The following is a 16,446-nucleotide window of genomic DNA, read 5'->3' as shown; positions in this document are numbered from 1 at the left end:
ATGTTTATCTGCAGGCATGCTCCGCTGACTCCGCATTTGTAACTTAGTGCATTATTCAGTCCCGTATCAACTTGTCATGGACGTAAAAAAGACGTTCATGGCTTTACCAATCCGGCTACAGATAAACATATAGTAACAGAGGGTCACATGAAAACGTGCCACCATTTGCCACCGATTATTTCGAACACTGATTACTTCTCATGTAGGCCTACTTTTGAATTTTCATGTTGGTATTGTGCAATATATTTACTAAATTGTGTATTGTTTGTATTAGTTCAATGTGTTTTTTTCACTTTTGATGTTTTATTATTTATTTAAAGAAAAATAAACAGGATTTAAATGTAAAAATAAATTGTATAGCTTGCCATTAATCACTGCTGAATGGAGAAAAATATTGAGAATGTCAGAAGTATATCATCACTGGAATGCCTTGTGAATAGCCTTGGTGATATGTAAATTTACGCAAATATTATGCAAATAAATATGCTAATTAGCCGCCCGCCTTTAATTTTCATTTGTGGAGAACACTGGTTAAAATGGCACAAGTGCAGATTAAGTAACTTGCCCTTGTCTCGTTTTTTTTTTTTTAGGACAAATTCCTCGCAGTGCGATAGGTGAGGTGTATGCTGCAGATGAAGACATAGTCAAGGGTGACGATATTTCGTACACCGTAACGACTCCCATTCCTCAATTTTCAGTGAGTTGATAACATTATTCTCACATATCTAATTTGTACAGAGGCAGTGACCCACAGTCAGCTTCGTCTGTCGTGGAAGTCTATCTTCATGACTGTGACTTCTTATAATGTCTGTAGATTAGTTTTTCAAAATCCATAGTGTACCAGACAGATGCTTTACTTTCATGTGAAGTGTAAGTGTTCAGATTTCTGTACTTTTTAGAAGATATAGGAACTCTCCAATCTCCTTGAATCAGCCCCACCTGTAAATGGTTACTGTTTGGTGTTTTTTTATAAATAAATAAATAAATAAATAAATAAATAAATAAATAAATAATATAAAAATATAAATAAGATAAATAACTAAATAAATAACAGTACGTGCAATATGCAAAAGTTTTCAGTGTCAAAGAGAACACTCAACTCAAGTCAGGAAACAAAGATATAAGTAAATGAATAAACAAATAAATAAAAGGATAAATAAATAAACAAATTTAATGGTATTCCCACTAGGTGGACAAAGACACCGGGCAGATCATCATTGAGGAAAACACCAAAGCCGGCACCTATGACTTCAAAGTAGAAGTTGACGAGAAGCCATGGCCACCCGTCATCTGCACTGTCATTGTAGAAGTCAAAGACATACCTGAAGAGGCGGTCTTCAGCTCAGGGTCTGTGCGACTACTTACCTCGGCTGAAAAGTTCATCAGGGGTACGCCGAGCATGAAGGACAGGTTCCACGACATTCTGGTCGACGTCCTTGGTGCAAAGAAAGAGAACATCGACATTTTCAGCGTGATCAATGTACCGGGGGAAGAGAACCAATGCGACGTACGCTGGTCGGCTCATGGGTCTCCGTATTACAGACCTGAGAAGATGAACACCCAGCTACTGCTAGCTAAAGATGTGGTCAGTGTTTCACAAAAGTTGACCTCATTACCTCGTATCATAGATAGGATCAAAAAATTGTCGTATTTACAATTTGTTTCGACTACTTTGTCATTTATTTTATTAAATGGCACTTAGATGAATGCTTGGTCACCAGTTGATTATAAGTTGTGTCTATGACTGCCAGACTGGTTGCCCGTATGCTGAATGTAGCGCTGGACTAAGAAAAAATTGTGTGATCAGACCAAGCTGACTTTAAGTCACATTGAATCTCTAATCACTCTATAATAATGACAGGTACATTGATATACATGTATTTTTTAAACTGAAAGCAATCACTTTCTGTTTGCAATTTCTCAGATTGAAAGCCAGCTGGGCGTCAGCTTCGGCATGGTGCCCATCGACATGTGCCTGGACGAAGGCATCTGTGAGTCGTCCTGCACCAACTACTTCAATGCCATCACCGATCCTACCATCATTGATGATGGCGCCGACACCTTTGTTTCCGTGACAACAATCCAAAGGGCGGAGTGTGTCTGTGGCGCCAAACTTGCTCCCAGAGGTCCGTGCGCATCTAATCCTTGCTTGAACGGTGGACAGTGTATCGATACTCCCTCTGGCTATGTGTAAGTAGTGATCTGTAGCAATATATTCTTTGTAATCAACATTGTTAGAAGTTTAAATTCTATCTATCACTTTATTTTTTGCCAAAGATATCCTTTTATTGACAAGAAATCACTGTGATGCCCGAACTTCCCCACCAAATGAAATGTCACTGCAGTATTCTCTAATACAAAAAATGCAAAGAACTGAGGAGATGTCGATGCAAATGTTGCAGCACTTAATCCTCCATAGACAAACCACAGAAATAAATACAACTCGGGAGGAAAAAGATTAAGTTGTTCAATTTGATTTTCTTAAGGATATTGCCATTAACTATTGCAAACCAAGTATTGTCTCACATGTAGTTCATTTGTTTAGTCAGATATGTCAAATTTAACGAACATGTGGTAGTAGCCATACAAGTCATCTAACCCTTTCACCACCATGGTTTTGTCCAAATCTATTGTTTTCAGTGAGAAATGTGGACCTCTTTAGAGGGAAATGGGGATAGACAGGTTTAATGATGTCCATGTGTTTGTTGTTGTTATGGTGCAGTCCTTTTTCCAGTTGCCGCAAGCAAAGTGTTTAAAATTACTTTCTCTCCGTTAGGTGTCAGTGCGATGAAAAATATGGTGGACCCAACTGCGAGGATATCTCCCGCGGTTTCCAGTCCAACTCCTTTGCCTGGTATCCCCCTCTCTCGCAGTGCGAAGAGACCAAGACCAGCATTGAGTTTTTGACCAAGAGTCGGGACGGCATCATCCTCTACAATGGACCCATCGTCCCCATTGATCTCGGCCAGCCCCAGGACTTCATGGCCATCGAACTGGTGGGAGGAAAGCCCAAGCTCTACATGGACTTGGGCTCGGGAATGTTGCCCCTGACCATAGATTCACCCCCGCTGAATGATGAAAAGTGGCACACCCTGGAAATAATTCGCAAAAGCAAAGTAAGTCTGTCAGTCCCAAGTTTTAATGTGTAGTGGTTTCTAAGTGTGGAATTAGGAAAAACTCCGTACAGTGCAGTCACATGTGTGCCAATTTGCCTGTGAACATAATCTGTATGATTATGTGTGAGAATAAATATAAAACTCTGCTTATAAATTTTTAAATATTAGTCAACATTGATGTCTTATATTTGACTTGCCAGAGGCTAATGGTCGTGGTAGGAATTAGAAATAATCGTTTTCAGAGAATTGCATTTAATATTTCAGTTTCTTAAGTTACTTGCTAAAGGAGTCAAGATTCTCTCTCGGGGTATTGACTCTTACAAGTTAAAATTTGTTCCATGTGCATTGCTTTCCAGTATGTACTATTGTTATATTTTAAAGTATATAATATTTCAAGTGCTGTTCTGTGAGAAAAACTTTCTGTGAAATGTGAGAGAATAGCCAGAATGCATTAGAATTTATACTGTTTGAATTTTACCAATTCCCCGTATTGACTTCAATCTTCATCTTAAGAAGCATATGATTCATAAATTGCATATTGTCCACAAACCCTGATTTCTATATTTTACTTTCTTCATCTGATTTGCAGCATGTTGAGTTTGTCCTTGATCACTGCGAGAACGCGGTCATCACCGAGACGGAAAGGACGTCGGTTAGTGATGAAAGCAACTGTAAAGCCACCGATACCACGCCAGGTACCAACAGGTGAGCCACAGAGAAGAAAAAATGCCGATGACATTTTCCCTCGCAGAGCAAAAGGCTTGTCTGAGACAGGTTTTACTGATTGTTAGGGTCCATGAAATCAGCACACATCAATGCTGAGTAGTAGCTGTGTACCTTGTGGCTCTTATGATTGTGAATGCTGGACCACAGTGCCACCATAGTTCACATTATACTTTGGAAGTCCCTGTCTTAGTACAATCCATGTCAGTCTGTTTGAAGTGTGTATAATTTTACAGGCAATTTGAACTTTGCCCTGCAGTCTGTATGAAATTGAAACTTACCTCACATGCATATGTCAACAAGGTCTTCTCAACATCTTGGAGAAAAAAAAGAGGGATGGCCAATTTATATAACAATATATAATTTGCATATTGGACTGTCAGAAAAATGTATTCTTTTGTATGGTTATCAACGTACAAATAGATTGCTTGAAACCAGAGGGGTGGCCCACCAGAATTTTTGCAACTATTTCCATGATTCGTCTCGATGATATGACAACATTTTCTGGTTCAACAGGTTTTTGAATGTCAACACACCGCTTCAACTCGGAGGCATTGACATGGATTCAACATACACCTACCCAAATACTTTCAACTTTGCGCCCGGCGGCGACTTTGTCGGATGCATCCGGAACGTCATCCAAGACGGCAAAGTGTACGACCTGGGAACCCCTGGCAGAGAGAAGAACAGCGAGCAGGGCTGCCCTCAGACAGATCTCCTGTGCTATGTTGATGGTGTATATGTCTGTAAAAATGGCTTGTGTGTGACAGAAAGTGCCAGCGTCTATACATGTGTCTGTGACCCTGGTTGGGGCGGTGAGGCATGTGATGAAGGTAAATAGGGCGTTTAATTCATTATATTATCTTAATAGATGGCATACACATGGAGTTCTCTTTAGTTCTATGAATGTATAAGGCAATGGGCTCCTTATATGGAAACACTGATACTGGTTATTTTCAATTTTGTGGATGTATTGAAACACTGATGCCGGTCATTGAATGTGTAAATTTTTTGCTTTTAAGGTAGTACACACGTCAAAATTGAAAGACTCAAGTTTTTGCTCACACTGCCATGAGGAAACTTTCTATAATTTCTTTTTGAACATCAAGAATAAAAAGCAGGAGGATCACCATTCATAATTTGGTACCACAGAAACAAATTAACTAATATACAGTGAAACCTGTCTAAACCGAACCCTGTCTAAACTGGAAACCTGCCTAAAGTGAATCCTTTTCCCAGTCCCATTCCAATAGAACTCTATGTTAAAGGGACCTCTATAAACCAAACACCTCTCCAAACCAAACAATTCTCAGTCCCTGAAGGGTTCGGCTTAGACAGGTTTTACTGTATATTTACAGGTCCTTGAAATTCAAAATGGCCGCCATCCCTATGATTAATAACTCTATAGGGAAAAATTAGATTTTCGATTGTCACAAAAATAAGCCATTGATAGCTGTTTTTACTGCATGAGCTTCAAAATGAACCTGCACAAGAGGTTGATCAGAAAAGTATACAGTAAAAGTTTGAGAGTTTAAATATATGTCCTCGAGGTGTTGCACCTTGATGATTATGTCATCAGTGCTGGTTTCGGAGTATATGCAGCAAATAGTGATTTCATATTCACAAAGAAGAAAATAAACCAGAATGGTCATGTGTATAAAAGTGTATTTGGTGTCTGCCAATTGGATTTTTGGTAACTTGTTTAAGATACGTCGGTGCCTTATTTGGTCATTTTATGTTCATACATTTTTATTCCCAAAAATATAACATTGAACTTTTCAAAAAAATCCTATATTACAACATTGAACTTTTCAAAGAAACTTATTGCAGTGCAATGTGTAAGAATCTGGATGTGTCTGCAGTTGTGGATATAATCTGACTTTTCTGTTCTGATTTTTGCAGAATTGCCTTCATATGACTTCCTTAGCGACAGTTACGTCATATATGATTTGGAAGCCAGTCTGGTGAGTGACAAGTACATGTCCGACTATCAAATCATGGTGGGAAACACACAGGAGGAGGACGCCCTCTTGATGCATCTACAGAATGTGGATGGTGAAGAATACATCACCATGAAGGTACAGCCTCCTTTTGAATTATTCTTATTTTCGACTGCCAAATTTCATGTCACTCAGACAAAAATTTTAGTTGGCACAGGATTGTATTCCTCTCTTGTGATATTTATGCGTTTTCACTGGGATTTTAATTAACTGATTTGCCAGCAAACCATAAAATCTGTTGTTATTTTAACATTCTCACCTTGATTTCATTTACGAGATTTCATCAGCAAAAACAGTCACTACAGAATGACAAAACTCATTCCCGTTGCGATGATTGTTTTTGAATGTGAAGTGGGAATTTTTATCATAGACACAAAACAAAATAGGGCAATGACACTGTTTGTGTATGTGTGTAGTTTTTCATGTTGTAAAATACTTACAGTATCAGATCAGCTGATTTTATGGTTAACATGAAAATGGGAGAAAATAAATTCATTACCCAGTTTGAGCCCAATTGTAGTTTAGTTAGGATATACAGCATGTGAAAAGACCAGCGTCATGTTTAAAATAAGTCTTACTAATTTGTCTAGTCAGCCAGTATAAATGTGACAAACAATTGTTACCCTTTCCAGTTCAGAATTGTGTGTTGTCTTCCTTATATGATTACTCTGAAAGAGAGCCCTGTATTTCATTTCGTCTGTGCTTTCTTACATTTGAAAATTTTCTTTATCTCGCCGATCTTTTCTCTTCAATGTTTTGCCAATCTTCTTTATCCCCTGCAGATGAAAGAAGGCAATGCGTTCATCGAGTACAACCTGGGAGATCCCGGCATGAAGTACTCGCTCAGGGTCCACAACTACACCATCAATGATGGCAACTACCACACGGTCCGGCTCCTGCGCTACGGCAATATCTTCCGCTTTGAGGTAGACGGAGGTGGCGGGGTCAGGACTGTGGAAAAGGCCCAGGGTATCTTCAAGGAATTCATCCCCGATCCTAAGTCTGTGATTGTCGGTGCCAACGTGTCACTCAGTGAAATGAGGGTATTGGGAGATGACTATTCAGGTATGATATATTCATGATTATTCATAGGCATCATTTCATTTTCCTTGAATGAGCTTTTCTTGTCTCCCTTCCTTATCAAATGAACACTTGAATCAACATTTGTTTCAGATTTTCCCTGTAAACTTGCAAAATTAAAATATTAGGATGTTATAAAATTGTATAATGGAATATAGGAAAAGTATCTGTTCTGTTCAGAAAAAAAAAAATGTTGCTGCTTTATGGTAGCGGTGCTGTGCTCAGGTTTTTCAGTAGATTTTGACAAATATATTGTAATAAAAACAATTTTTTCTTTGATATTTTCAGGGTGTGCCAAGGATGCGCGTATCAGTAACAGCTACATTGGCTTTGATGGAGAGATTGACGGGACCATAGCTGTTCCCAATCGTGTGGAGAAAGACTGTAATATCTGTCTACTGAGTCCCTGTATCGCACCGTTGGTTTGTGTACCAACTCCAAGCTTCTACTACTGCAGGTATGTGACGAACATACTCTATGTGTGACTGACATTTAGGGTTTGAGTTCCACTGTGGTTTTTATTCACATTTCAGACTCTCCAGAGGTTTGGATTTTCCATTTCTGTAACTTTGGTCCTCTGTCCTGTATTATCCCTTCAAATGTACATTTAAAAAAATGAATAAAAATGAAAACAATAGTGAGATCAACAGACTGAAAAAACCTGCTTCATGACTGTTAGATATGCTTCAACCCAGGTCCAACAGTTTTGGTTTCCAAAAATTGACATAAGTATAGCAGCATGTTTTCCCCTTTACTTTAACAGAATGTGCATTTTGTCTTGCACGGCATGAAGTTCCCATGATAATCACATGTGAAAGCCTTGTCGACGTCTCTGTTGTTAGGATATATTATATAAGTTGCTGTTCAAGTCACCTACGTACAATTATGCTGTCAAACAAGATTGGACTTCTAATAAACTAACTGTAACCTCCTGGTTTATCGACCTGCCTGTCTACATATATACTTACATCACCTTCTGCCCATCTGTCTGCCTTGACTACCCATGCATCTTTCTGTCAGACTGCCTTGCCTTTCACAAGTCTATCTCTTGCCTGTTTGTTTGCCTGTTGCCTTGCCTTTAACCTCTCTTCTGTGTCTATACTGATCTGTACGGGTCTCTGTTTCTGTTAAAACATGATAGAATGGTATGCTCCTTTGAAAAAGAAATTTACAGAGTCATCATGTCAGGCACTGATATTGTCTAGGAATCATAAACATGTCAACCCTTTTCACTGTTTGAGTTGTTATGCTAATGTACTGTACTGCCATTTTCCGTGAAAGAGTTCAATATCGACATTATCTGTCCAAAGGTTGGCTTCACTTTTCTTCCATTTCTTGACTGAACACAAAGTAGATGACAATCAACATGAATACATTTTAGGAGAAGTTTAACTTACAACATCGAACAAATTACTGTTGACCTTTAAATAGGCAAATTGGTGAACAGGGTTGACATGTTGCCTTTCCCTTGAGCCTCTTGCCATATTGTAACCATAGTGACACTAGTAACCACAGTTACTCTTGTAGCCATGGTTACTGCTGTAAACATGGTTACACCTGTAACTATTGTAATACTTGCTAGCAAAGATACTCTTGTAACCATAGTTACTCCTGTAAATATTGTTAAACTGACGAAGCTAGTCTTGTAACCCTAGTTACTCATTCTTTCTTCTCACCGTTTTGCAATCTCTTCCTTTCTGTCACACTCTCTCTCTTTTGACCGTCTTCTCTTGTGGTAAAAGCTGTCCCATGGGACTTGATGGTGTGGTTACTGAGTGCATCAACCCTCAGCCTAGTCCTAGTCCTTCTCCAGGAGGGTATGTTTGCAAAATACCACCAGGAAATCAAGAAACTTATTCCTGTCTTGCCCCCACTATCACTGCATCTTCTCTATCTGTAGTTCACCGTCTTTTTCTCCAAGTGTCTTATACCTTGCCTCTCTGAGTAAACTTTTCACTGGTCAACAATTTAATAAGCTTTCTCTCTGTAAAACAAAGTCAATACTGAAATTTTTGTGATGTCTTTTTTGTACATTTTGAAATGTGTATGTACTCATTCTATCGTGTTCATGAATGGAACACAGGTACTTGAAATAATCCACTTAGACAAACTGACATGTAGAAGTTGTGGGATATTTTTGGTGTGCAACAAGAAGACAGCATTTCTAAGTGATCATTTTTCAGTCAAGCTTCAGTTATGGTACTAAAAATTAATATGACATGAAACACTCCCACTATGAAAGACATTTTTCATACATGTATGTAGCAATATAGCGTTGCTGTAAGTTAGTCACTTTTCTGATAAACATTGACTGACAGACTGTCATTTGTTTTCTGTTTCCCATAGCTGTCCAGGTGACTTGGTTTTCCGAGGTGGTGCCTGTGTCAAGGAAGGAGGTCCAGCTCCACAGACAGGTGCAGCAGGCCTCAGTTTAGCCGCCCTCATCGCCATCCTCCTCTGTATATTTATCCTCTTGGGTAAGTTATTAAACACGATGCTATTGCGAAGATTTTGAGATCGCATTGCAGCGTGCATTGCTCTTCTGCGTGTGTGTGTGTACGTGCATACTTACTACATTTCACCAGGCGCATAGAATTTAAGTCAATCTATCAATCACACCGATATCTTTCTCTCTTTCCGATATTCCAGTCTTGATCCTTGCATTCATCGTATACAAGCGTCACGCTCAGAAGGACAAGGGCGCCCTCGTGCTGGACGTTGATGAGGACGACCTCCATGAGAATGTTGTGGTCTACGATGATGAAGGTGGCGGAGAGGAAGATTACGATGCTTATGATATCAACACGTTGCGCAAGCCGGTGGACCCTGCTCTGGAGAGCCCCGTCATTCCGAAGAAGAAACAACCAGTTTCGGAGACACCACGTACACGACCCAATCTACCCCCTGGCGCAGGTGAGCATATCTTAGATCTTAGTGTTTCATTTGTTAGTTTTCAATGTTCAACTTTCATCCCACTGTCTTCAAAGTAAACAAGAAAAAAACGGTGCTTGTAAAAAACAGAATGCTGCATCAACACTTGCCCTTTATTGCCTGTTTACCAGATGATAGTACCTGCCTACCCCGTTCAGAAATTTTCATGTTGAAAAAAGTTTCCCAACCATCAAGAAACTGCTTTATTAAGAGTATGGTGGATTTACTTGTATTTAATTTCATATGTCAGAATGTTTGTGCTATTTTTGTCCAAGGAAGTTGTAAAGATGTGCTGTTTACAATACTCTACAACCTAGCTCTCTCTTGTTCAAGTATCATTTTGCATTAATTTTTTCCAAATCTTGTTTCTATCAAAAGAACTTCCAGACATCGGCGACTTCTTGGACAAGCGACAGAATGATGCAGACGATGACCCCGAAGCGCCACCGTACGACACCTTGCGCGTGTACAACTTCGAAGGCGAGGGCTCCACCGCTGGCAGTCTCAGCTCTCTCAACACCAGCAGCTCCGGAGAATCCGAGCAGAACTTTGACTACTTGAAGGACTTGGGTCCGCCCTTCAAGAAGCTCGCTGACATGTATGGCGGGGAGGAAGACTAAAGGGAAATGACAGAGTGACGTAACAAAATGCTGATGACAAAACATAAAAACCAAGCACACTTTAAGACAGTTTTATATATGGGCAATAAGTCAGTTTTCTGATCAAAAATCAAATTTTTCGACGCAAGTTTTTTAAAAAGAAACCGGTGAAATCTATGAAAATAGTGAACTGTCAGAAATTTTGAAAAACATGTATTAGAATCAGCAGAAGTAGAAATATCAACCATAATATCTTTTTAATTAAATCATGAAAGGTTTACAATTGAATGAGAAAAACAAATATTATATCAATGAGCAAATTTTAAATCAAAAGGTGTTAAAAGACTTGAAGAAATTCCCGTGGCAGTGTGTAAAATTCAAAACATATAAAAAACCTGAGCAACATTTTTATGGCAAAATATAAAATGAATTTAAGAGATTCATAGGAAGAAAGAGAAAGATTAACCAGGCTTTGGGCCTTGTTGACTATGCCTTGTGGCAAATTGAAGAATGATCTTTGTATATTTTAGCAACTTCAAAATTTCAAGGGACTGTAAGTGAATTGAGACACTATTTTTGTAATTTCCCTTTATGCTAGCTGCAAGCCAGCGTAGTAAGTACTATATATATATAAAAAAACATATTGAGTCACTTTTAAAAATTATAATGAATTTTTTGATAGAATGTGTACACTTTATCATCAAAAATGGCAAATGCTGTCAATTTGGATAAAAATAAACTGAATGTCTGCAGGCGTTTAATGAATTCAAGCATTTCCATTTTGAATACTGCCGTTTCACCATTTGATCGTTGTGTCAAATGTTTACTTTGCATGATTTTGCTTTTTTGGTGATGTCGATCTTTGAAAGTCGAGCACAAAAGAGTACAAGTTGACCGACTTGCACACCTCTCCTCCACAGAAAATGATGTCAGGATCTTGTTCCATGGAACTCATCCAGTTTTCGTGGAAGAAAGGCGTGCACGAGCCACTGAACTCATCCTTTTATGTAGAATGGCTACATTGAAAAGATTTTCTGAAATTCAGCAATAATTGTTGCATGTAGTGTGATAGTAGAGTTTTCAATAATTAGCAATTTGCATTAATGAAGTATTTCAAATAAATTTTTTCAGCAGTTTTAGCACAAAATTACAAGCCATAAAAATGAATTTTTACACGTGATCTATTAGACGTCATATTTCAAGGCGCGTAGCTATTTCACTTTGAAATTTACACATATTTTACAGTTTGTTGATTAAAGTAATAATAAGATGGAATATTTGCATGCGTTTTGCTTAGCAAATGCTATGTTTTTATACAACTACATTGATATACTGATACACAATAACCCTCCCCCTATCCCAATCCCCTCTTTTACCTTGCCTTGTAGTACAACACAGGTCGGAGGTCACGAACCCTGACATGGCTTATTCTTTCAGTTAACATGTGCAACTGCAGTCAACCTCTCAGTTTCAAGATCATGGGTTGTGACCCCCCCTGCACCCTCAGCACTTAGGCAGGGCTAATTACCCTGTGTGTGATATTAAACACAGAAAGGCGAAAATTATAGTTTTGAGACAGACTTTTCAATCAAAAGTGTCAAAATAATGCAAAGGTTTAGTCAAATATTTTTTAGCAGGATTGACCCAGAGTATAGGTTACATACTCATTATTTGACTGGTAATATAGCATTCTATTTATTTTGTAGCTCTTTCATCGAAAACAGTTTTTTTAGCACCGCCAGATTTTGATGGTATGACATCTTGAAGAATAAAAACTTAAAAGTTTTGTGCTGCTAAACATTAACGTATTATTTGTTTAACATATTTTATTTTTTGTTTTGTAAATTTTGATGTGTAATGTAATTTTCCTTTTTGATTATAGAAGACAAAGAAGTTATGATAGTTTATCTGTATTGATGTTGTCTTTTGGGGGGAGTTGGAATTCGGTTCACCATCACAAACTTTAACATTGTCTGAATTAATTTTGATCAATCTCTCATTAGTTGCAGTACAGCTTCAATGCCTCTTCCATGCTTTGTGTCAGTTGTCCATTTTCCCAGTTACATTTGGGAACATCTGTGTAGAATAAATTTCCTGCAAAAGTTTAATAAAATGCTTTACAAAAAAAATAGTGGTTTTATTTAGCAAGTTACTGGGTACCATTTGCCATTTGTGCATAGCATAGGAGGTTCTGTTTCATCTATCTTTTTCAATCATTGTTTGTATGTATGTATGTGTGTGTACGTATGTGTGTACGTACATGTGTATGGATGTATGTATGTAAATATGTACGTACGTATGTATGTATGTAACAATAACGTGCACATTTGTGTTTAACATCTATTTGTCATCACTGGCCTTCTTGGCAAACCAGTTGCAACTGATTTAGTTTTCTTTCAAACTTTTTTTAATGATTGTCCACAAAATTGTCTTGAAGATCTCACGTAATTGCTTTTCCCTTTCAAAACAATGGTCAGTATGCATCTCGAAAATATTTAGGTAGCGCTATTATAGAGGAGTAAACAGGCATTCTCAAACTTGTCCATGAATTTTTGCTAACTTATTGAAGCAATAAATGGCCAGCAATTGAAGCCTCCTCAGTGATATCATTTTAATCTCCAAGCTAGAGATTAGCATGATCTTATTTGTCCAAGTTATGAAAAATAGGAAACCCTTGTCTCATACATTCAGCTCTTCTGTAAATCCACCTTATTATAGCTTGAAAAGCTCCACATTAAGTATCCTTGGGTGTCTGCATTTAATTTATACCTCCGACACATGTTGATGACATTTTGCAGTTTTTGATCAAAAATTTCAATTACCACTTTTGCCTTTGAAGGTTTCTTTGGACGTTACTGTCACACTGCAGTTTTCAGTTTGAGTGAACATGATGAATTTAGTGATATTTTGTCTGGAAGGAGGTTAATTTGCAATGTCAAAAACGTTCAAATAATTTCTTGTCAGAAACGTATTATTTTGTTGCCAGCGTCATCGCAGCTAGCGCCCTCTAGTGACAACATTTTCACCGTCTGGCAGGCCTATTGAACACGCTTACTTTATACCACGCCCACTGTTTATACCATGGGAAGGGACTGTAGTTACACTAAAGAAAAACCTGCTTGGTTTCTCTCATGATTTTTCTGGCCGTCTTAGCGAAACTTCATGCATGTGATCGGTGAAAACTTTTAGACCTTGGGAAAATCTTGCCACAGATTGCTCATGAACGGTATTGTTTGCCACTTTTTGTATTCAACTTGGTTTATTAAAAAAGAAATATGTGTGTTTCCGTTAACATGCCTCTACAGTGGGTAGGTTTCAGGAAATTGTTTTATATTATTATCGTTGTTGGCGGAGACCCAATAAATACTGTAAAATTTAGAGAATTTAGTTGAATGTTTTGAAAGTGTGAAAAAACCGTCTAAAGCTTGGCGTGGTTTTCTTGGGTAGTGATGCTTTGTAATAACGTACACAGGCATGCATCAACAACGTTCCATTCGGTGGAGAATATATGATAGTTTATATTGTCTAGGTTTGCTTAAGATGTTTGATAACGTAACCACAGACAAAGAATTGAAGGACAAGTAAATGCGCGGGGAGATACTTGTCATGTCTAATCTTGGAAAACAAAGTGAAAAACATCCCTTTCCTGCCATGTATGGATTACTGCAAATTAATTGTATTACTTCATTAAGGGATGTATGTGCAGAGAACCGCGCCCTCCGGCGAAGAGGAAGTGGGCAGCCGTTATGGATAGAACTGTAGCATTTTCTGAAAACGCATTTATATCTGTATTTCTAGCTTTAGGGCCCGCACAAAATTGGGGGGGGGGGGGCTTTCAAGAACTGGATGCATGAAAACTACTGACCCACCCTATTCTGCTCCCACGCAAAATAATCTGGCCCTCCCCTTCTCCTCCCTGAAAAACAAGTAACGCTCCCCTTTGCCAAATAATTTGTATTTCAACCGAACTGTTCGAACATCAGAACAAAAATATCTGTCACTCACGAGGCCTCAAGGTTCGGGTATTTGATGGTCTACTGTATGCGTAGTCAGTCAGCAATTTACATCACAGCAGTTCGAGTGTCAACAATAATTATCCAAGTAATAGGTAGTGCAACATTGTGTATGGGGTGGGACAATGAATTTTAAATAAATGACATGTAGGCCTAACATGTACTTTATATAAAATCACTGACAAGAAAAGGATAAAACACAGTTGGAGCACTTTTCACGTGGACACTTGATTTGTTTTAATAACACACTATGATGATGATGATGATGATGATGATGATATGATGATGATGATTATGATGATGATGGTGATGATGATGATGGTGGTGGTGGTGGTGGTAGTGGTCATGGTGATGATGATGATGATGATGATGATGATGATGATGATGATGATGATGATGATGATGATGATGATGATGATGATGATGATGATGATGATGATGATGATGATGATGATGATGATGATGATGATGATGATGATGATGATGATGATGATGATGATGATGGTGATGCTGGTGATGGTGGTGATGGTGGTGGTAGTGTTTGGAATGGTGACGACGATTATAAAGATTGGGGACCGGAGGAAGTGCAGGAGATGCAAGAAGAGGGGGAGAAAGAGGAGCATTGTGATTAAGAATAGAACGTTTGTGACAGTGATGACTGTAGCAGCAGTGGTGATGATGACCACTGAAAGTAATGGCGGTGGTGATGTTTATGTTACGTAACAGCCTGAGACTGAGTGATAGAGACTTATTCATATTTTTCGTCGTTTTTCATATGGTATTTCGAAATCAAAAGATGTGTTCAGTGCAATATGAGACAAGGACTTTACAAAAAGTTGCCTTTTTATATGTTTTATGTTTGACGATTAATTCTATTTATGTTTGAGAATAGTTGTGAGAAAAAAAGTATTAAAGTTTTATACTTCGAAAAGTAATGTACATGACTACGTGTTTTTCAACTGTTATACGGGGATGTATCTCAGGGCACAATAAAAAATACAGTGCTTTATCAACATTTTTGTGGATATTTCACAATTTCACTTCCAAGTCCCTGCTTTTGTGCATTCACATTTCGGCGCAGTGTTTTAAAGTGCATTGACTGATCTTACTTCTCTTCCATATCGCTGCGCAGAAATTGGTGACCCCCCCCTATTCATCCACGAAACGATTGCCTGAAAATGGCGACCGTCTCCAAAATTGCCCAAGCCCTCTCCTCTTTTGACTATGTCCATGCCCTTAGATATTGACTGGACGATGATGGTAATATTGAGTGATTCTTGCTACCTTCAGGTTCACTGTCGTTTAGATTGTCTTTTCTAAATGTGAAGAGTTAAATTCTCTTAAATTTCAGCGAGGCCACAGTCAGTAAATTCACTGGTTCACGTCCCTGGGTTAGTTTTTTATAGTAAAACACCGGTTACTGGGTACCGTACGTTGTGAGTTCGAACCCGATTGAAATCACCGTACACAAATTGTTCTTGTAGAAATTGTTTGTTTTTATTTCTGGCAACGTTCTGTCGCAAAACACTAAACTGTGACTTTAATCTTGCCATGTAGTAATTGTCTATTGTATTCATATTCCAACCAAAGAACCATTATAATTATTGTGACATAGATCAAAACGCTCCAGAAGAGACTACTAAACACACACATATCGGTAACGTTGTATTTTACTTTGTTTCATTTTTGCTGACCGCTTACGAGCTCAACTTTATAAATGCTGACTCGCGAAACAGAGAATTTATTCACTTTGGTCTGATTCATACATATTTGATGTTACGCGATGACTTTGCTTGCGGCGGTTATTCTAGATTCAAATGTAATTACATCGAAAACGTTGCGTTCTGGAAATAAACCCATGGCTAAGTGAATGCTTGGAGTGCAAACTACTCGCATTACGAAATTGTGACGCAGGCAAAGAAAGGGCAGCGACCAGGAACGTCAGTTCGCATCCAACGTGGGTAAACAGCCGCTGAATTTTTAA

The 16,446-nt window shown here is 38.3% G+C and overlaps 1 protein-coding gene across 1 annotated transcript in view; it reads left to right on the top strand.

Annotated features, from left to right (window-relative positions):
• The window catches only part of LOC139140845 (neural-cadherin-like), a 38,507-nt gene extending 26,783 nt beyond the window's left edge, over positions 1-11,724 (top strand). The window contains exons 12-23 of the mRNA XM_070710295.1: positions 591-697; positions 1,190-1,585; positions 1,925-2,190; positions 2,777-3,116; positions 3,706-3,821; positions 4,356-4,672; positions 5,742-5,917; positions 6,622-6,904; positions 7,208-7,376; positions 9,266-9,396; positions 9,569-9,832; positions 10,229-11,724. Of these exons, the coding sequence (XP_070566396.1) occupies positions 591-697; positions 1,190-1,585; positions 1,925-2,190; positions 2,777-3,116; positions 3,706-3,821; positions 4,356-4,672; positions 5,742-5,917; positions 6,622-6,904; positions 7,208-7,376; positions 9,266-9,396; positions 9,569-9,832; positions 10,229-10,470 (2,807 nt within the window). The 3' untranslated portion in view covers positions 10,471-11,724. The remainder of the gene's footprint in view (positions 1-590; positions 698-1,189; positions 1,586-1,924; positions 2,191-2,776; positions 3,117-3,705; positions 3,822-4,355; positions 4,673-5,741; positions 5,918-6,621; positions 6,905-7,207; positions 7,377-9,265; positions 9,397-9,568; positions 9,833-10,228) is intronic.
• Positions 11,725-16,446: the final 4,722 nt, after the last annotated feature.

This window comes from Ptychodera flava, chromosome 9 (genome assembly GCF_041260155.1).
Source record: "Ptychodera flava strain L36383 chromosome 9, AS_Pfla_20210202, whole genome shotgun sequence".
Lineage (NCBI taxonomy): Eukaryota > Metazoa > Hemichordata > Enteropneusta > Ptychoderidae > Ptychodera > Ptychodera flava.
The sequence above is the reverse complement of the archived record's forward strand: the minus strand, read 5'-3'. Positions and strand labels throughout refer to the sequence as shown.